This window comes from Cyclopterus lumpus, chromosome 14 (assembly GCF_009769545.1).
Source record: "Cyclopterus lumpus isolate fCycLum1 chromosome 14, fCycLum1.pri, whole genome shotgun sequence".
Taxonomy (NCBI): Eukaryota; Metazoa; Chordata; class Actinopteri; order Perciformes; family Cyclopteridae; genus Cyclopterus; species Cyclopterus lumpus.
Genome location: NC_046979.1, coordinates 17,284,217 through 17,307,310, shown reverse-complemented (window position 1 = coordinate 17,307,310; position 23,094 = coordinate 17,284,217). Strand labels below are relative to the sequence as shown.

General features: G+C 41.4%; 1 protein-coding gene across 5 annotated transcripts in view; it reads left to right on the top strand.

Annotated features, from left to right (window-relative positions):
* The window catches only part of gabrb4 (gamma-aminobutyric acid type A receptor subunit beta4), a 46,962-nt gene that overhangs the window by 11,380 nt on the left and 12,488 nt on the right, over window positions 1-23,094 (top strand). For all 5 annotated transcript variants that reach the window (XM_034550106.1, XM_034550111.1, XM_034550110.1 and 2 more), the window contains 2 exons: window positions 18,142-18,209; window positions 19,899-20,119. In XM_034550106.1, the coding sequence (XP_034405997.1) occupies window positions 18,142-18,209; window positions 19,899-20,119 (289 nt within the window). The remainder of the gene's footprint in view (window positions 1-18,141; window positions 18,210-19,898; window positions 20,120-23,094) is intronic.

The following is a 23,094-nucleotide window of genomic DNA, read 5'->3' as shown; positions in this document are numbered from 1 at the left end:
AAAAAGGACGGAAAAGAATGAGTCCTGTCCTTGGACTGTAACGTCTCACATGAACATTCAATAGCGACTCACAAAGTCCTAAGCACCGTCAATGTACTGTAGATCAAGACATGAGATATCGACATCTCTCTAAATAGAAAAAAAAGACAGAAATTCAGAAAATATGCAATGAGTGGACCAAAAAAAAAAAACTGGAACACATAACCGCATAACATCATAAAATACAGCCTTGAAAAAAACGTGGAGTTTTACACAATAACACAAGAACAAAATGGAGCTTTACAAATGGGGCTGAGCTTTTGAATGACATTGGAGGTACAGTAATGTTACCCTGTATGTAGCCAATAAAAAGAATACAAGTTCAATGTCGTTATTGTCAAAATGTGATGGAATTAGAAAATGTGATAACTTAACCACCCGGATACATTGATTAGGTTCCTTTTGTTTGATAAAATGTGAAAAGATATGAGAACAAAAGGACTTTTGGTTGTGAGTTTGTGTTTTTAAAGCCACATTGCTTTAGTTTGGCTGCGTACGCTGCATATTATTGTGTATGTGGACACTATGTATGGATAACCTCTCATGTTCTAACCTCTAATGTACAGTACGTTGAATGTCGAAAATCTACACAACAGCACATCTGTCTCTCAAGGCTCCATGAAGACTGAACTGAGTATTTATCACGATGTACTGACGAGGAATCTGACATGAGCCATTAATGGTTCCAGCTGAAGGAGCATTCGCGTATGTTTTGCCAGTTTCCACCATCTCGAACGTGAAAAAGCATAAAACGGTGCCAGCCGTACAGGGATGAGAGAGCCTGACTCCCTCTGTAAGGCAGCTATAGCCATAACCGTGAGCACCTGATCCCCGGCCACATAGGCGTCATTCATTCCACCACTCCGATGCAGCTCGGTGCCAGTTCATCCTGCAGCCGTGTCATCAAAGTGTGGTCACCTGTCCCTGTCTGCCATACGCAGCCTGGCTTTTACTGATCTCATTTCCCATTGACCCAAATGAGCCCCAGCTGCAGCGTGATCTTGTTTGTAATGGAAAAGCAGTAAATGTAGCCATGAAACTGCAGATCAGTTGCAGTGAGACTGGTGAGTATAGAATAGACACTTAATTGACCGAATATGAAAGAGAGACCCGTATGAGAAAAGCCGTAGCTGCAGCACTTTACGCTCAGTTTCTAATGTACTCTACTGTATGTAATGTAAGTGTAATTGATCTTAAAGGCTCTGCTGTGTGTCCCTGGAGATAACAGACTAAATGCTCTTCACATACTGTATGCGTGCAGCCATTTACAAAACCCCTTCCCACACGGGAGTTTTACCCTCTGTGAACATGACCGCTGATGGATGCGTGCAGGACATCAGCTGCAATCTGTATTTTTTGGCGGCCGCAGTCATTAAGTGATGTATGGCAGCGGTTCTTTCGAGACGCTTTTGCAATACTGAGGACAATCTCTTAGTCTGCGTGCTGCCACATGTCCGACGGTGGGCCGCTTTGCATACAGGCGGATAGCACAGGCCGTCGTAACTCAGTCTCAAAGGAAAGCCTATTCAGCGCAAAGCGGCGGTGTGTTGTTAGAATCCCAGGATGGATGCTGGGGCATGAACATTTGGTATCTATCCTGATGAAGAAAGAACGGCCCATGATTTATTTCACAGGAAACACAGGAAAAATGCTCAAGCCGGGCACATTTCCCTTCACTTTGATTTTCTATTTGAATTAAATGAGGTGTGTATGTAGGTAGGCAGAGGGGAGCTGGGGGGGGGGGGGGGATATAGCATGCAGGAGAAAGGACATACTTCATCTTCCCATTCAAAGTGTTGTTTTCAGCAACTTTGAAATGAAGGAGAAAAATGCTGATAGAATTGCACCGGGATGGATGTATCACAGTGGACTGCAAAGTACAAAAACCCTGGGTCAGACTTTGGGGAGGCATCCTGCATGCTGGGCTGTCTCCCCCCCCCCCCCCTCATTTCTTCTCTCCTCTTAAGGTCCCCAAGGACACACTTTTTGAACCTACAGTGATTGATGGGAGGTGTGCCCTTGACAGGGCCGGGACAGGCTGGCCAAGGGCAAGACGCAGCAATCCAATTGTTTCACATAGATAAACAGGGAACTAAATGTCATTTACAGCATCTGGAGAGAGACGCTGTCATCCTCACCACCAGGACGCACGCTTAAAAGCCCACCTCATTATTGAACTCCAACAGCCGTCCGTATGAAACGGCTTTCCACATAAATATGATGTGTGCATCATGCAGAGCTGGAGGGGGAAAAACAAGATGAGAGAGTGTAGATGTTGAAGTCAACAATATAAGCGAAACATAAAAAAACATAAAAGCTAGATATTACGCTTCACAAATACGCTTACGGTCAGAGATCTTGATAATAAGTGGCCTTTGTAGTTGCATCCTCTCTGATGTTTGGCCTTCTGTGTTCACTACTATACTAGTGTCTATCTACAGAACCATCTATTCTCTGACTTGGTACCGCTCTCTCATGGGTATGCGATTGTTCAGCATCTACTAGAACAGTTTGCATATTTAGAACTGTTTGTGGTTCATCTGTGATTTTAATCCAGTTGCAGTGTCATGTCTAAAATAGACAGTAAAATGTTGTTTTCTGATTGCTTTGGTCCAAGTCTCTGACAAATAGCATTCATTTCAAGTCGTGATGAAATTGAACCCTTTGTCCACGGTCATATTGTGTTCTGTTTAACAATATATGCAAAACATTTAGCCAAAAAGATTTTTGGGGTATATTTATATCAAACAACAATCATCTTTTCTTCCTGTACAGCTAAATATGATGTGTGCCTAAGTAAGCTGTTACAAACTACTTCTTAACCAATAATATCATGACATCTATTCGTCAATTAATATGCAACTTTCAGCGAGGGAGGTGTGAGCCACAGGCACTGCCTTCTAAGCCCGCCCACTTTTCATCCGTCCATTTAAATGCAAAGGATTTGATTTATATCCCTCTACTAGCTGCAGCGCTCCAATACTCTGTTTCTCTCGGGGACACAGAAGCTAAAGACGCTCTGACTTACGCTTCACGGGGACTTTAAGGGCCTAGAAAAAAAATCAGGACGCCCTGAACAAGCGGTAGTTCTAGTCAACACATTGGTCACCATTCAGATTCCAACTGCAGGTAACCATAGCAACAGAACGTTCTGCTTTGTGCTGCGTAGACCTTGGTATAATCATGATAATGCACTCTGAGGTGCTCTGGTATAGAAAATAACCTCGACACCATTTTGTGTTTTGTCACTTACATGCAACTGTTATGTATCGTCAATTATGAGCAGTGGTGATCCTCAGTGTCAATGCAGGAAGCCGAGTGATATGCAGGACCGAGCGGTTCCACAGGAGCTGCCAACATTCATCCACGCTGTAGTACTTAAGGTAATGTGTTGAGACACTGAGGTGCTGGCGTATATATTTTGTATAGATCCTTACTGAGGCTCACATAGCACCAGGCCCTCGAAAACATGCCTGTGTTTAAAGAATTCAATTAAAAATTGTGCCATTTTGCTATATACGCCATTGAAAAGACACACTCACGTAAGACGTCGTTTATAACAAAATGATATGCTTGTTCTACATAGACAATAACAACTATAAACAAACTATAACACTGTTCAATATAGAAGGAATTATTTTCTTTTGCATTTTTGTCATACAGATATGCGATGCCGATTGCTGAGTAGTGTGTATGTTGGTGTTGTCCAATGTAAAGTCATGAGACGATATGATATGCGGTAGCTTGTCTTTGACCTCTCTACTTTAGCCTCAGGAACTCATTCGACTGTGGAAACACATTGTGGTAAAATATGTATACGCCAAATGGTGTCTGTGTGTTTGCGCTCCCTACCCAGTGTGCACTGGGGGCCCGTCATCACTACCATACGCCACTGAAATGGCACATTTCTGCGGTATATGATCCCCGTAACTACCGCGAAACCACAGCTGCGTTACAATCATGCTCATTTACTTAGAACTTAGCCGTAGCTCCAAATATTGAGCTTCGTTATCATAAGAAGTAAATAACTCTTTTGGGCACTGTTTTTAAAGTGCATGCTTTCAAAAGATGATCCATTATTTAAGACCGGTTTGGTCTGGTGGGTGCTTTGACTTTGCGGGTACACGGCTGTGGTTCAGTCTCAGCTTGACCTGCTATTACTTAAACGTGTGTTCTTGTGTCAACTTGACACGCCATTTTTCTGCTGATTTGTTTCATAATCACATGGCCCAATTGATGATCTCCATGAGCTTAAACGTCTTCCTCCCGTCACACCTTCTCTCCTTCCCTCGGCCTTTGAGCACACAATGTCACTTCTCCTTTTGATTCCACTCTTTTGGATGTCTGTGAGTATCGTATCTCGGTGTCCTCGCTTTACATGTAAGTCGGTTTGTTTTTGATGGACTATTTTTTCTTTTGTTTTTGAGTCTGTCATTTAGAGTCTGTTATCCAGCTCTGTTGACTTTTGTTTGTCACGTTGTTTTTTTTTCTTTGTCGTGAGTTTCTTTTTTTATCTCACCGGCGCAATGTGACTTCCTCTGTTCCTTTGGTGTGACATCATTTCATGTGCAGATAAATGAACTCCAAACTTTAGATGGCGGTGCGGGAGAAGCAAAGATTATTAGTCAGATTCATAAGGGTAAAAAAACAAGTATTATGTGACACACGTGTTTCTCAGACTCAACATTCTCATAACTCTCTTACATCCCACACTGGTCAAGTTAGTAATATTCATTTTGTAGCTGTTTGTTATTTGTAGTTTCCATTTCTTGATGGCAGGACTACATAGATCTGATGGGAACACCCATAATCCAGTTTAACACTGTCCTTTTTATTGTCATGGCATTGAAGAGATGACATGAGATATGGGGTAATATGTGCGGGATGACGTGCAAAGGTCTCGAGTCAGATGTGAACCAAGGACGTGGCGATTCATCGTCGCTGACTTATTAACCCCTCAGCTCCCAGGGTGCTCCAGTATTTCACGTTTTATGGCCCGTGGTTGATTTAAAAACACGCTCTTTGGTCACTGTAATTGTCAGAGCAGCTTGAACAAGCGAGTGTGAAGAAAACAAATCTGCTGCAATAAAAAACAAGTTTATTCAAAATGGCAACCGAAAAATATGATCCCCTTTTCACTTGCACGCACACCAGAGTTAATGTGACGGCCACCAACTAATATATATTAATAAAGAATTAATTCACGAATCCCAGTCTCTTGAGACACATTAGCCATGATCGTTGAGGAGGATCTACACATAATTACCACAGGTTAATGTAATTACACAGGACTTACCATTGCATGTTACCATTGCCGCTGAAGCAACTGGGATTTACTGCACGTGTAGGGTTACTTAGGAAATTAGCTGTGATGGAGACAGAGGCCGTTTCTTCACAGAGAAAAAAGCCAAAATGCCTACAAATCGTTACCTTTCCCACTTGGTTATACTTCAAAAATGTTTCCCGCAAAATCATAAAGGGACATGGAAACGATGGCATTGATTAAAACTGCCAATGTGTGACCTGCTGAATAAATCAGGTCTATAAATAAATGAATTAGAAGTTGGACCATAAATGAATCATACACTTCTTTAGCCAATAAGTTTCCAAATGGCTTCAGGATAAATCCTGCTACGAGCACACTTTGTCCTCAAATGCCCACATTGTATTTCGACATATATTGTTTTCATTTATTCATAAACTAGCCTTCCAGGGTCTACTTTTTCATTTAAATGTGGCTTTAGAACAACAGCGTGACCTCACACAAACGTGTACTCTACATACCGTGCTTTGTTTGTGCCGCACATGGCCGTCAAATCCAGCTCTGCACATCTTTTGACGGTGTGAAGCATCATTTTGAGGTATTAGAATTGTATGTCAAATTGATTTCCCTCTTCTGCCTCCAGTAAAGACGTCTCACCGTGGGCATCTTTGACTTACTTCCCTGTTTAGATACTTCCACAAAATGGACTAATTATTTACACAGCTCACACAATAAAATGACTACAGCATATTTATTTTATTCTTTTAAACTCTACTTTATTTACCTGACTACGGTATAATGTACTCAACGAAATGTAATTGAACTAAACCTTCTCTTGGAATTCACTCTTCATCCCTTTGGAGTGCTTTAATTATGTTTCTCATGGGATTGTAATTTACGAGTTAGAAAGGCAGCCGGGTAATATGCGCAGTGTTTCATAATTCACAGACAAAATCTTTGTATGTAAGTAGGAAGCATTGTTCATATGCAACAGCGTCTCAGTGTGGAATCAAAGTAGGTTTCATATATATATATATATATATCAGGCTGGAGGTTTGTGACAGGATAGGACGATAAGATGAGGCCACCTTTACTTATCCCCTGTCTCTCTGGCTTCCTGTGATGTACTGCCTCCGCTCTCCTGCTTTACCTCATCATTTTCTTTTTCCTTCTCCTCTGTCCTCTTTCGCTCGCCGCGCCAGAGCCGCTTTAATGATTTCCCGTTATTCACCGGCTATCACTAATCTTACCTCGCAGGTTCCTCCATCCATACAGTAGTTGCCATAACAGTGTGCTCTGTATTTAGAGCTGCTTCAACATGCGATAGAAATGTATTACCCTCAGATAATGGCGGAAGCTGCATTTATGCTTTTATGTGATTTGCAAAGTCCCTTTGAGATTGAGATCCCATTTTTTAAGGGAGAGCCGAGTACGTGTTAAAAATAATTATACAGAACGCAATATACATTAGTAAATAGTCAAAGTAATACAAAAATAATGATATATAGATATATATACAGTATATATATCTATATATATAGATATATATATCATTCACTGTCACATGCATGTGATATTACGTTACATGTGGGATCAACAGTACTGAAAGCATGGGGAGGGCAATGATCGTATAAATTAAAATAAACATGATCACTTTGAAGAAAACTCGAAGCATTTACAACTTGTGATTTCGTCTAATAATAGAATTGATGGATATAGAAAGTGTCCAGGTTACATGACTGAAGCTGGAAATATACGACACGATTAATTAGGCGTCAAGAATAAAAAACATTAAGCAGAGCTGCAGAATGAATCGCCGTGTCAAGTCAGTTGGTCTCCTGCTGGCCTGTTGGGCAATAAAACTGAGCAGCACGGCTTAGATCAAATCCCACTGGGGACGCTACTAAAAATGCTGAAATATCAAGCTCACCATTTCCAACATTAACCTTTTTACTGCAGATATAATTATGGAACAACAAAACCCTCTTATTTCTAGAATGATCCGTGTGTATCTTCTTTTTTTAAACTGGGTTATGAAGATTTGTTAATATCGAATCCAAAACACCTGAGTCTGGTCATCATCGTGTTCACGTCACAAGTCATACGAAAACCTTAACGTGGCGTAATGCTCACAATAAAAGGCTCATTCGACATGTGTTTCAACATATTACATATATCGAGTTGAAAGCACAGAACGCCTTTGCCTGATTGTATGTGTTTATTTATGTATTTGTTTTATATATCCTTTATTTAATCATAAAGGTTCCATTGAGATACAATATCGGGCAGCGAGTACAACGGTTTTATATGTGGGATGGATCATGTAAAGCATACCGACACACAGCAACAGAACATATTTCTCTTTCTAAGTCAAGAGAAGGGAAAGATTTCAAGTTTAAAATCAACATGCAGGTTTTTCTCCCTGTAAACACATCGAGGTCCATTGAAGCACTTCACATATGAGTACAATGACATGTACGGACACTCGCACTGTTAAAAAAGCCGCAGGGCAGCATGCTATATAGACTACATCCATTGTGTCTGCATGGATATGAATTCACTGTATAGTCTAAGATACTTTGGACTCATCTTTTTTTTAGACATAAAAGAAAAATGTTTCTTTGAAACAAAAATGTAAACCTAACTCAACCGGACAAATATGTGTTTAATATATATCGTTCTGCGATATCTATTTTTCAGTTTGAAAGGCTTTCAAAGGAGGGGACAGCATTGACCTTGTGAAAAACAGTGATTGCTTAACTGTATGTGAGAACTGTGTTTCCAGTTGCAAACAGACGACAGTGAACGTGTAATATTATACTTTCGCAATGTTTTACCTCCTATGCTGCCACGCAGAAAGCAAGCATTTTATTTTGAAATGGCTACCGGGGGAGGCACCGTGGAATGGAGACAGTTTACACGACTTATAAATGTTTTTTAATATTTATTAAGACCACATGGTGGCTCAGCGGTTAGTGCTGTGGCCTAACAGCAAGAAGGCCCTGGGTTCCAATCTGCCAATCTGTTGGAGACTGTGATCTTTCAGTGTGGAGTTTACATGCTCGCTCCGTGTCTGAGTGGGTTTCCTCCGGCTGCTCCACTTTCCTCCCACGGTCCAAAGACATGCAGGTTAGGTCAACTGGAAACTCTGAATTGAATTGCCCGAAGGTGGGAACATGTTCGTGAGTCTATATGTGCGCGTTAGCCCTGTGATAGGCCGGTGGCCTGTCCAGGGTGCTCTCTCTGCGGCCAGTGCATGCTGGGATATGGGCTCCAGATCCTCGCAGATCTGGAAGAATGAGTTATAAAATAAATATGTAATGTGAACAAATTATTCTTAATTATTCTCAAAAAGTAAGCGTTTAAAGACTTTATACGCCTATATGTGTAATTTGTATTTTTTGAAGATTAATTCATTGCAAATTAAATACAGCAGCACGCCACACACGTATTCTGTGGGTGTCCATAGGGATATTTAAGGTCTTGAAGGTGCAGCATGAATACATTCAGCCAGCAGGCATCTCCATGGGGAGCTAGCTTCATTCATAAGGACCTCTCAATGTACTCTGAATGTATGCAATCCACAGATCTTCATACAAACAACTTGTTAAAAGCATGATGATTAGTCCAATTCTTTTCATGTTATATGTTTAGCATCGGCCTTTAGGTGGCTCATAGTGCAGCTTCATAATTTACATTCCCATAGCCAGATCTCAAACTGTTCACATGAACACAGGAGCTCAATTGGAATATTTTAAGCGTCTAAAACCTACGATAAGCTCATCACAGCGTAGATGTGTTTTCCGGAGTGATCATGATCAGAAATCCCTCACCACTGTAGGCTGCAGTGATGAAACTGAATTCAATAAATTCATTAACACTGTGTTGAATTTTAAGGTGCGATTGTTACTTTGAGCTTTTCTCGTTGGTCACTGTCGATGCCGAACAAAGACCCCCTTTGGTTGTGTGCGTTGGTTGCTCTCTGCCACGGTGGAAAGAATTGACGAGGCCACCGTGTTACATGCAGGGGGGAGAATCTTTTCGACGTAACGTGTTAATTAGTTAATTTCTTGGTAAAAAAAAAAAAGGCTTACACTGCTGAGGGCAGTGGCCATTGAAAATAAAAGCAAACACAGACTCAACTGGATAAATCATCATGCTTCTCTTGCAACACTGTAGGGAAAATGCTGCACAGTTGCTATGGAACCCTCTGTTGCTAGGCAATGGGTTGATTATCAGAGTTCTCTTTTTTTTAAATATATATATAAGAGGCAGAGTGGTGTTTTCTTTGCCGTCGACCACATTTTCTTTCAGAACTGACAGGTTTTTTACAACTGACAGGATCCATAATAATAACATGACAACGCTATTCACGATTAAAATGCAATTCATCCAGTTTGATGTATTCACACTCTCCGGACTGGAATTTGTGGCGCACTGAATATTCAAACGCTCCATATTTACATGAAATGTGAACATCATGAAAGGTTTTACTGGTAAACATCGATGTTGGGGAAGAAACAGTACTTCTCCGCTCTATGTATATTGTACAAAAAACGTATAGATGTGAGTGGAGCCTCTTTAATCAGATTTCATCACGTACTGGTGCTGAAAGGGTGCAACGAGAAGTCTTTTCATCGGCTGAAAACTCATTTTTCTTGGCACAAGTACAGAATCAACCCAGATATGCCAAAAGATTTAACTCAGCCCCTAATCTCAGCACCTGTTTGCTGGTAATTTATGCTGCTCCATTTATTAAAATATCCAATTTATAAGCAGTGGAGATGGTGAGGGAATATCATAATGTTGCCCTCTTGTGGTTGCATTCAGATATCAGACTGATTAAGCTTTTTATAAGTGGAGAAAGTAATCAGTCTTTTTTTTTAATATTGTTGATGTTGATTTATTTATTTTTATTTTAAACAGCTTTTGCAGTGGCCCTTTCTTTTGTTTTCAGACATGTCATGAGATTAAAGGGTGGATTGAAAAGCACTGCGACGTCTACAGCCGACATTACTAATGCTCATAGTCTAAGAAAATACGAATGTAATATCTGTTTGAGGTTTGCAAAATTCCAAGTTTGCAAACACACGCGATGGATAACAGCAAGGAGGTCTCTCTCTGCTTCCTCCTCACATGCTGTCGGCGTCTGACGAGGGACTCTCACCCTACTGCCCTCATGTCTAATGAAGCCAGCAATTATTCAAATGGAAGGCATATCTTATATTACATTTCCCAAGACTGAAACTAACAATGGTCACCCTAAGGCCAGAGTAAGCAAAGGCCCGATATGTCCTGCCAAACTCCATCAAACATCAAAAGATTTAGTGATGCCTCTCTTCCCAGTAAATTAATATAAACGCTGGCAAACATGTGAAGCATCATGCAGTGTTTCATTTTTTCGTGCAGTGCAAGTTTGTTTATTGGCAGCATTCTAATAAAGAAACCAATATCAGACTCTGTGAAGATAGAAGATGAAGTTGTTCACGTCTACATGTTTTATCTCTGAGGAACAAATAGATGTTTCTTGACATTGACAATCCGTAATAAAAGCACTCGATGTTTTTTGCAAACCTGTCAAGCACCCATCTGGTTACTCTCTCTCAGACTAAGGAGTGAGACCGTATTAAGTACAAGCTATGACTCCCCATTGCAGCCGTCTTCACAGCCTCGGTCCATCGCTGGCATTGCGGTGACATGGAACGGCTTTCTGAATCTGGTTTATTTTGTGTACGATCAAGAATCATTTCTGAAGCATTTGTTAGATTCCGACAACGCTGACAGGATACCATGGGGTTTGGCGATGTTAGACATCTGAGGTCCAGCTAAACTGTGTGGTAGGTGGTTTAAATTAGAAAAAAAATAAGAAAGAAATCAATAAAGATGACCACTCCTTCACTCTTAACTTACATTGTTTTCATATGCACTTCCATTACCGAGGAAATCATTAAATAGGCCAGCCTCACCGCCCACTACAGTTTAGCTTGTCTGCCCTCAGGCGAGATGAGACTGTCAGACTTGAAGCTGAATGTGGCGACACATTGTTGGAGTTGAGCGGACAGCATACATACATAATAGGCAAAGAAGGAACAGATCGGATAAACAAATAAATAAAAAAAGCAACTGTCAACAAGGAGTGGAGACATGATGAGCCCAGCGAGATGCATGACTGGCCGGTTTTTGATCCATCGAGGGAAAACTAGATCTCGAATCGAGCCGCGGTCGTCATCGCGAGGTTCCCAACCTCGCTGCTAATTCCCTCATCCGTGATCCAGGTCAATCATCCGATGCAGACAAACACTTTAGATGTTGTGAGGATGGTGTAATAATTGTAAACTGTTACCAAGGGGATCATCAGGCAGGCAGCACCATTCAGTAAGCACGTAATGTAAATGTTACAGCGTTTAGTTTCAGAATGCAGTCATGTTAGTATTATTAAGGAGGCATTTCCCAATAAAGATAAGAGGAATTAGGCCCATGACACCCCAGAAGGCTAAGCAGTAGTTATTTCCCTGCTCACAATATGTACACAATTCCATCAAGCACCATTGCTTTTTTGAAGAGTGAATGCCATTTTATTATGCAATAAAAATACCATTTGTTTTTGATATGATGTTTAATTGATCACCTTTAGTTCTGCCAGATGGCTCTTTTGGGACAAGGTACCGGCAAAGTCATTAGCACATAATTTACACTCTAATAGGAAGGATATCTGATGAGGTAATGATATCCAGGCAAGCCAGCAACACTGTTACACAATTGATTATTAAAGGACTATTTTGTGTTCGTTAAATGTCAGTTAATGAAACCGCCTGAAACCAGATGACTTTTGGTAAAATACCAACAAGCTTGGATGAAAACAGATGCCATACAATAGTACGAGTACTCTGTCAAGAAAGTTGGTAAATACCGCCCCTTTAAGGAAACTATATGGCAGTTTTCTCCATCATTGTGCACTCAGTGATCAATATCTCATTGGCATGGTGGTCGTGGACTGTTGACACACTGTCAGCTTTCCTGGTGTCTCAGCTCTCTAGCATTGAATGTACTTCATGACTTGATTATGTTCTTTCTTATTCTATTTAACAACAGTCACCTCTGTTGCCAAACACTCTAGAGAGAAAGATGGAGGTGGACTTGATGCTCACCTCCAGGAGCCTCATTGCTGTAGGAAACTGTCGGAAACTGATTACACATTGATAGCCGTCCTATCCAGAAATTGGATGGGGAATTAAATGTATAGTTAGTTGCCATGGCAATACTTGCAAGAGTGGAAGAAAACGTAAGACCACGTCATCACATAAATGACTCATACTTTAAATTTACTTTCTTTCACTTTATCTCTGTAGGTATTCATGAGTGAACGGACAGCAGCATCCTTGTGGGAGCCAGCAGGGTTCTTACGTTTCAATTGTTGTACAAACTAAACAAACAGGTTAATTAGTGAGATCAGCTGATATTCACATATTGTGTTACCTTTGTCTTGATGCTAAGCTAAGCTAACAGACTGTTGCTGTGTGCCTATATTCACCTGGCAGATCTGAGAATGGAACTGTAAGCAAATGAGCGAATTTCAAACTCTTCTTTTAATGAATTTAAAGGAATCACTGCAACATGCTGCCATATTTTATACATATCGTAAGACTGCTAAATAGTTATGATTGGCTATTGAATTTCTATAGATCTGTATAGATGCAAGTGTCAGTTGTCCATTTCTGAACTGATAGAAAGACACAACAATGGAAATGCTCCTGCAAAGTGAAATCTCTCCATTGCTTAAAGACATAGCTCAGATTAGTTGCCCACTTCTCCTCTTTTATTGGTGCACTGGTGCTTCTGCAGCGTATATCCACCAATAATTGCTACCACCCTTTGCAGTCCCTTTGTGCTCTGGGCTCATTCTCGTGTGCATGCTGGCAGCACGTGTAGTCCGCACTCCGCCACACCTCAAATGGCCCAAAAAAAACCACAGGGCACCTTTCATTTTGTAAAATTTCAGTAAATTTGTTCTATTGTCTGAGCGCTGTCGCTGTGCCCAGTTCCACCAGGGGGGGGAGGGGGGTTCAGTCAAGTGGGCAAAACTGGTCGACAATTAGAGATCAGCGCATATTGTTTCTTTGTCTAGTTTGTTTTAATGGACTCACATCTATATCCGGCCCGTCATCAGACGTTTGTTGAAAGCTGTTCCTGTTGTGATATTGGCCCGACGTTGGTATAAAATCAGAAGCGAGTCGCTGATACAATAATTGTTCAGAGACAATCTGGTTTGCCTGGGGACGGCATGTTCTCACTCACTCCTTCCTTTTCCTTTTTATATCAAACCAAGACAAAAGGATAGACTAAAGGATGACTGTAGTACTGTTCATCTGTTCATTAGTATTGTTTTTTTTCTATCCAAATATTAAAAATCAAGCATTTTCTCGACAATGTTGGAAATGGTGGTTGACACTGAACGGAGAAATACTTATTTAAAGATGTAACGCGGTGTTATTGTTATCCCAACTTGTGAAGTATAAGTACAGGTAGCGTTTACAAAAAGAAGAAAAAAAAGCTGTGGTGACAAAGTGAGTGCCTCAGTTTCACTGAAGATGGGTCAAAATATGCAGAAAGAGAGCGAGCGAGGGAGAGATTTGATGCTTTCGGTTTTCATCTTGCGAACAAATGTACTTTGACATCTCTGGGGAAAACTGTTACTGGTTGCCTTCACAAAGTGCGTTGGAAAATGGCCCTACTTTTTCACTTCTTTCCTTTTTTTTTTTTTTTTTAAATAGATGGGTCAGGGAATATGACAAAGCTTCAGGGCATTTAGCGTAGTGGGTGGAGTGGAGGGGAAGGAAATAGGATTACAGAATATAACAGGGAGGAGATGAGCCTCTTTTTTTTTCTTCTTTTTTTTCTCAGTGAAGTGGTTTGCTAGTTAATATTTTAGTACAAGTATTTGAAGAGAAACATCATAATTAACTAATATCTGCAGGAAGGAATGCATGTTGTTTGAGTCATTTCGATGAAGTACTGGTGTACTTACCATCATCGCTTTGGCCATCTGATGGTTATATTATGTTCAGCGTGCCCACTCCTTATGATGCATCCAGTTGTGCTGAACTCACAACAGAAAGGCCCCAGAGCTTTACACCAGGAGTTCTGTATGCCTCTTAACGCTGTGATGTCACAGATGAGTACAGTCACGACTGTCTCCCCTCCGGCTCCGGGGGAGTATTTCCTGACCCTAATACCTCAGTAGAGAGCACAGGATAGTACAGTATGCGACATACAGTAGTAGGTTTGTTTGCAGCAGAGCTCACACATAAAGGACTACATTGTGACCATGTTTTTCTAATTTAGAGGTTCATCAACGTCTTGTCCAAATGGTCCAGTTGAGATAATTAATAACATATTTACTCAAATTAAATCAGCTGGTATGGTCGCCTGCCCACATAATTCCATCAAAGTGCATCGGTCGGTTCCCATATTCCGTGAACTGGAGAACTTAAGGGGCCGCTGGAGAACCCCAATACGACTGCGTCGACTTGGTAACGTGTGCATAAATTGCCCAACACACACATCTGCCACGTGCTTTTTTTTTTTCTTCTTCTTTCAAGCAATTAGCAATGTTATAAAGCCAGGTGGTGTTTAGCCAATCCACTTTTATTTGCAAGCTGCGCCACAATAGCTACTTAGAGTTCAGACGGATTCACGCACTGAAACATGTTGTTAATGTGCATCCAGAGGATTCCTGCCAATCGTCTTTTTTTTTCGCAAACAGTGCTTAACGTAAGAGATACACTTGTGTGAGTGATTTATTTGGAATAGTGTTGGTGCAGACACAGACTCAATGGTCCCTGTGGTCTGAAGTTGCATCGGGTCCTGGCCGTGTGCCCGGCAGGAGGGCGTACACGTCTGCCCAGGCATGCAAACAACCTTGTGTTAAACCACCTATTTAAGCCATATTTGCTTTGGGTCTGTGAGACGTTGTTGGACTTTGCGCGAGGTGCTTGGACTCCGTTATGATGTCATGCAAAGCAGTGCGTGGCGATATACTGAAATGTGCTGATGCAAAGTACAATTCAATAGTTATTAAACTAAGTGGGCATTACGCTTGGTGAATTCTCACCTGTATGAAACAAGAAAAAAACGGATCATTTCCTTGTGTTTCATCAGAGCGAAGTGCCGTGTGATTAAAGCATTCTTTATGAAGTTTCCACTGGCTAATTGTTCGTCAAACTAAATGCTGGTCAAATAATTTTCATTAACAGTTTTTTCAAACAAAATGTTTTTGCCCAGATGTGCTCATTCCTCTCTAATTTCATACACTGGCATGTACGATGAGCTCCATCCTCTAAGTAATTGAAGGCAGACACACAATGTGTGGCTCGATGCTGTTATGACAGTGATGAACACTATAGTTAGTGAGGGTAAAGTGCAGACTGACAGCTTTGATTGGACTGTATTTTTAGCCATATCAAATTTTTTAAAAAGTATGTAGTCGTATGGCCTTTTCATGCACTTAGATTCTTTATTGAGGGTTATATTGTCCATTTTTATACATTGTCAAAACATATTTATGGGATCTGCAACCCATAAATGTCACCATGACACATGCTGTCTACAGTAACTGTCAAGATCTTTTTTTTCTCCATTCTTTTTGCATTTCAAAGCATTATATTTCGAGAGGATTCAGAAAGAAAGGCGAAGTTGTAGATCTGATCTGGTCAAACGCAGACGATGCACACACAATGTTGATTAAAAAAAACAAAAGAAACCTGTGCAGCACATCCATCAACTGAGCCTATAAATGTGTCACAGTGGCCCATAAGAGTCGGTACCTTGTCCTAAAAAATGAAGATGCTGAGGACTGCTACGTAACTCTTGCTTCGGCTCATGACTGTCACATTGTGCAGATATGACTGTGTGGGGAATGCAACCTTTTAAATAAGATTGTAAATGTGAAAACAAGTGATCTAAACAGATGTGCCGGGACAAAACCAACAAAGGACAAAACAACTAACTTCTAGCTGCTTTTGATCCGGGCGGCAAGAAAACTGTCCATTTCTCATCATGAGCGTCTTCTGTTTTGTTCTCGATCTGTGCGGTGAGTCAGAGAAAAGGACGAAGACAAACAGTGGCAGGGAGAGGAGGGGCTCTGCAAGGGGGGGGGGGGGGGGGGGGGGGGGGGGGTGGGGGTCTTAAGGCACATACACATAATGTTTAAATTTGAGTAAAAGAAGGTTCTGTGCCTCTTGATTGTGACGATACATGCAGGAGGTACATATTGAAGTACAGCTGTTTTCCGTGTTGTTTATGATCCTTATGCTAATGTCATTTCCACTGTGATACCGCGAAAAACATCATCTGAATATACTGATTCAGCACCGCCTCATAAACCAATCACTGGAATGTTTCTGCTGTTTCTGTTCTCTGCGTCAGCACTTCATATTTTGTGGCCCGATCATTCTCGCAGAAGCAATGTAAGGCTGACACGGTTCGAAGAAGAAGGGACGGGCGGGGGGGCGCGGTGAGGGGGTGTTAGGTGTTAACATTAGAACAAAAAAATGCACGGAAGGCCAAATAATTCGGAATGATAAAACACTGAGAATCTGCGTGAAAAAAAAATAAAAATCTATCCGCTCACAAAGTCCACTGCCCGGGGGAACAGCTTCTCGAGCGCTGGGGTCTGGTTGTCTTTATTTTGCTGCATGCTGGGGAAAAGTACCAAGCAAAGAACAGCTGAAAGAAAGACAAACAAGTAGCTGTGAATAGACTCCGGCCCTCTCTGCAGTTCCGCGTCGAGCTTCTTCATCGTTACTGTCTGTGTCGACCGAGCAGGTGTGTTGTTGGAGCGTCATCTCTATTAACAGACCTCTGCGAGTGAATGCAGGATCTGTCGGCAACGGGACACGACGTTGGCATCGGACGCGTTCTAGTTTCTGTTTGTCGGACGTTTATTGTTGACCAATGAATTTGGCGGTCGTAAAAAACATCTCTGGAACCCATGGGCTCTTGTCTGATACTGGTTGTTGTCCCCCGAGGGCGTAGATCAACGTCAAATAGGGTTCCCGAGATCGGTCGTAGGCGCTAATATTCGTTTATTTAGTTAACCTAATCTGAAAAGAGCTGAAAACAACTAAACTAATCAACTCCAGGTTCATCTTAAATGGAGAGCTCAAAGGTCAGGGGACACTGCTGTACAACAATGGTCATTTATCATGGCAATGATTCAAAATGTGTTTAAAGCGCATAGATGTGAAGCATGTAATTGAATATGTTGCACACAGGCTTATCCATGTGATCGTACACAACATGTCTGAAGGCCCCTCTTCATGGTTCCACACCGGCCCTGTGAATGGAGAAGCCTTGTAAATCTTAAGTTGTGTGAATACTGAAGTGGGCTAAGTGTTATCTGCACATGTAAGGGAGACGGTGTGCGTTGCTGTTTACATGTCTCCAGCATGTACCGTAATCATGTAAATGAGACACAGTCTGCTCTTCCCGTTCCTTGCTAGCCCAGAAATTATGATGGATGAGTGCATTTTCCCCGTGTTGTTTCATAAGCATACGCCGAGAGTAGCTGGTCTTTACTCGCTGTTTTATGTACACTCTCTGAACAGCAAAGAAAAAAGATGAACATTTTTCATCAATGTAGTTTAATATGTGCAAATGATGCAAAATGCACGTCTTCTGTCCGTTGTAAAAAGGAATATTGGAATCAGGTGTATGGGTTGAAATCCATTCCTCTGAGTTGCAAACATTCTGCACGATGCGATGTCATCGTTTGCTTTGCTTGCTGTGCAGCGGATCCTTCTCGTACTTTTAAGGTGACACGTTGTGCTTTGTTTCCTCAGGTCTTCCAGTCATCGTAGGAATGAGCATCAACATAGCGAGCATCGACTCCATCTCAGAAGTGAACATGGTAGGTTACAAACTCCTTTGTTTTCTGATCCCTCACTGGCTTCCCCACTTACTCCTCCTGCCTGTTGTGATTGTCGGACAAAATGACGGAGGGAGCCAGGCCTTGAACGACTCATATTGGGCTCATATTGTAATCCTCACACTTCTCTGACAGACAGCTCACATCGGGATGCTCTGACAAAGACTTTGGAGCGGTCAGGCGGGTTGTGAAGAAGGCAATGTGGTCACTCAGGCTCATGGCACGCTCTTTATTTCACTCAGCTTGGCTCCTCCCATATGGTGCGGCAGATTTCCTTTTTTTACATTTTCTGTAGTTTTCTTTCTTTCTTTCGTTTATTGGTCTCACTTTTGCGTCTGAACAGATTGAATGATTTTCAACCTGTTGAAATCCACAGATGGTCTTTTTCTTTGATATGTTAATATATATATATATATATATATATATATATATATATATATATATATATATGAAAAAATATGTTCCTTATAAATTAATAGACAAAAAGCACCCAAAATGACAATGTTTGTCATCGGCTTGCTATTTTTGTAGACAGTCGAGTGTCAAAAAAGGTTTGTGTTTATGTTTGAGTCAAAACTAATTTATATTTCTGCATTTGAAATTTTTATTTTTATCGACAGATATGATCGAGAGGGTTGATTGAGTTGGTTATCAATAGTGTGGCTGAGCCCTAATTAAGACCTGGTTGTTCATTTACTTAATCATGAGTGATTCTGTTCAATACAAAATACGTTGCATTGTTAATTACAAAAACAGATGTAAAGATTTGTATTAATAAGTGATGCCCATTGATACCCAGCGTTGAAAAGAATTCCTTCACAATCATCTTTCCTACTTTCTACCATTAAACATCTTTAGAATGAAGGAACAAATTACTACAGATGAAATATTGACTTGGAAAACTGTTCAAATGTGTCCAAAAAAGAGAGCGGGCGGGTCAGTATAGGAGACAGCCATGTAGTTTGAATTTGGATATTATGTCTTTCAGTATTTGGATTTTCTCTCCCAAAATGGTATATGCTGTGCCAGGAAGCAGTTTAAAGACTGGGGTGTTGGGATATGTAGTGTGTGTCTACATTCGGTCAGGAATGGGTATTACCAGACAGTTTCAAATAGATGTTGCCCTTTCGCAACTTCCTGTTAGATACAGAATAATACAAGAGTACTAGCACAGCTGTGTTTATTGGTTTGGGACCCGTGTACTATTTTACAAATGCTGAGCTAGTTTTTCTGATTGTGAAACCGTTTCCATGATCAAGGAGCATAAACACAGAGTCGGAGTGCCCTCGTAGCAGATTATTGCTGTTGCTGCCTTATCAGAGTTGCTTATTCCTCTTTTTTTCCCACTTTATTAAATGACATTGTGGTAAACTCCTGAATGGAGGAATTATATTAAAATGTTTAATATAATTTACTATGTCTGTAAGTACACGCCACCCTGTGTGTGCTCTCATATGTAACATACATTAGGTTACTGTCTTTCAATTAGGATAAACAACGAATATTAAAGTTTTTTTTACCTGCAATAACATTTATGTTCATGTTTTACTCCCATTTCGATGAACCAAAACTCAATATGAAGGTCTCACTCAAATCAAGCACTCGTAGCTCATGATGACCTCGTGTACGACTCAGAGTTGTTGTTGTTTTTGTGTGTTTCCTTCTCCACAGGACTACACCATCACAATGTATTTCCAGCAGAGCTGGCGGGATAAGCGTTTGGCCTACAGCGAGATGAAGCTCAACCTGACTCTGGACAACCGTGTAGCAGACCAGCTTTGGCTCCCTGACACCTACTTCCTTAATGACAAGAAGTCCTTTCTGCACGGTGTGACCGTGAAGAACCGCATGATCCGACTGCACCCAGACGGCACCGTGTTATACGGGCTCCGGTAAGAACGCCGTGCACTCGGCTTTTCTCGCATGCTTTTGCGTCAGAATTTCTCATTTTAATTTGTGGCTAATCAACACCGTAGACTTGTTGTTGTTGTTTTGCTTTCTCCATCTCAATCTAGTCTAGATTCTGCGCAGCCGTATAATAATTCAATAATTATTGGTAAATCACTCAAATGACAAAAGTCAGAACAATGTTCAGTGTTCATTGGTAATGTAAACTAAGAGTTTTAACTAAGACAATGTGCGTTTGAGCAATACCATGTACCTTTTTTTAGAGAACTCACACATTCTTCCTCTAACAAATGAAATGATGAGCTCATAAGCAATTAAAGCTGCTTCAATGCACTACGGGGCTCCAGCTTTACTGGTCTGATGCGACCAGTATGGTCAAGGAGAGTTAAGAGGGGGAGATGTCACACGTCTTATCATTGGGGGAGAACACGTGTGCAGTAAAGTCTGCAGCATCGCAGCTGGATGTTACACTTCACCAACTTTATGACTCCTCTGCACTTCCTTTGCTCCTGCAGTCTGGAGTTAAAGAAAGCGGGCGAACCGCCCTCTCTGAACTGCCCCTCGATGATTTGAGTGTGACTGGATGTGTCTGCCTGTTCCCAGTGAAGGACTGGACACCTAGTCCAGGGTGTTTCTCTGCCTTCTGCCCAGTGCATGCTGGGAGTTACCCAGAAAAAGGAAGGCGGTGCTGTACAGAGAAGGGATGGATGGAGCTTTTGGTGTCTTTTTAAATTCGTACTTTTTCGGAAAGATTTCATAATGATGAAAATATGGCTAAACAAGGAAAAGACCTGTCATTCGTGCCAGGAGAGGCTTCACCCCTCCGTGACCCCGAACAGCATTATCACGTTCAGAAAATGGGTCGATGGCATCACCAGTATTTTCAAAATCTAGAGCGAGAGCAAAGGCTTTGTTGAATATTAGACCAGAGAGGTCTCTGTAATTGACGGATGGAAAGGACGAGTGAATCTTAAACAGTAAACTGCTGAAGACCCAGACACACTCATCATAACTTTTGCCTCCTGCCTCACAGATGCTAGTGTTCTGCTCTCAATTCACGACACATTTATTTTTGGCAAGAAATAAAATACACTTGAAAGTTTTATTTATAAAGTTAATAGTCCGCAGGGTTCTAAGTGTGACTCAGGACAAACAAAAACAATATTTTGGAAGGAGACAGGGACATTAAATCCAAGACTCTTTGTCCCAGAAAGGCTAAAAAAAGGTTCAAAATACTCACCACCTCAATGTCCCAGATCACTGTGACAAACTAGACAATTCAGTCAACTGTAAATGTGCACAGGGACCCATCTGGATTCCTCTGGGGACGGCTAAAAGTACACCATCGTCCTGAGGTTTGGACCGGTGCTCTTCTTAACACAATTTAAAATAAAGCTGGGAACGTGTTTTGTCCCATGAATAAAAGAAACTGGCAGTGACAAGGTGTAGATCATACAAAGTAATGAATTATTAATGCAATAATCAGTATTCAGAAACTCTGTATTACTGAATTGGCGCGGACACAAAAGGAGATTTGATGGCAAAAGTTTTTTTTTTCTTTTTTCCTTTTATGACTCTTCACAAGGTATCAGCTTTGTGGAAACGCAGTCTCACTGCTGCGTTAAAGGCCGCGCTGCAAATGTCTGCCTCTCGGATGAGTCTTTACGGCTTGCTCTTCCCCCTCTGTGACAGTCGCACATGGGCCTGGCGGTGCACAAGGGCAATCTTGCAGCGGCACGGTGAGAAGGGAGCTGGATGAATCTATCTTTTATTTTTTTTAGAGGAACACGTGAGCAGGTCACCGTTGGTGCGTGCTCCAAGGCCAATCAAATCACCTTCTGTCTTCCTCCTTCTGCTGCTGTTTAATGGCTTCCGAACTGAAACAGAAGGACCTCATACATCCAAGCAGATTAACATTATACTGAAAATGCTAATTCGATTGTGAATCAATTAATTAAATGTATCATTGATTGTTTGAAATGTGTACTCGATGAAAAACGTCACGTGTGCAACCTCCATCAAATAAAGACACGGGATCAAATCCAAGCCATTTGGAGCCAGAGTGACACTGCGCCACCTGATCTGAATAAACATTCCCAGCTGCTCCACTCGGCGCACGTACCCATCCAGGTTCCTTTGGAGCCACAAAAGTACCGAGCAGTAAAAACTGACCTGTGCCCGGGGAAAATAGCATCGCACCTGCCTTTGCGCCTCTTTTTCTTCGTGCCTGCGTAAAACAGAGCACTAAGGCGGTTGCTAGGGACACCAGCATCTTCCAACATCTTGTCTTCAAGCATACTGCACAGGGGTTTTACTGTTGCCATCACCCACTGCAGTAATGGCACAAGGCAGATGGCATCGGGCCCTTGCATCCGTCCTCCAGAACATTTTTTTTTCAGCAGTGTACAGTAATTAGAAGCGGTGCATAATCTACATGCCATGGTGATTCCAGGACCTCTGCAAGGCTCCTGTAAGCATGCAATTATACCGCTTTGTGAAGATGTTTGACTTTGCCCAAGGGTTGTGTGGACTTTTTTCTTCTTCTTCTTCTTCTTCTCCCCGAGAACAATAGATGTAACTTTAACAATAGATGTTGTGTTCCCAGTTCAATTCATTTGAATGCCGCGCCTCTCGAGGTTGACCACTTGAGGTTTTCTTAAATGCGTTTTTCTTGTAAAGACCGCCTGTTTGAATCCGTCCCCCGTGCTACACTTGTGCACACAGTAGAATGCAAACTGTGGACAATCACATTACACACACTGCTGCACCGACTGCTGCACTCTCACCTATCCACTCACTGTGAAATGTGCTGATACTGGTCTTTGCCTTTTTTTAAAACCCATTATTTACTTCGAATCCTAGTGCTTAAAGTGATTTTAATCCAAGCTATGCTAATTTGTGTTGAACAACCTCTACTAGTTTCACATTAATTTTAAGTACAAGCTCTACTTGCCAACTG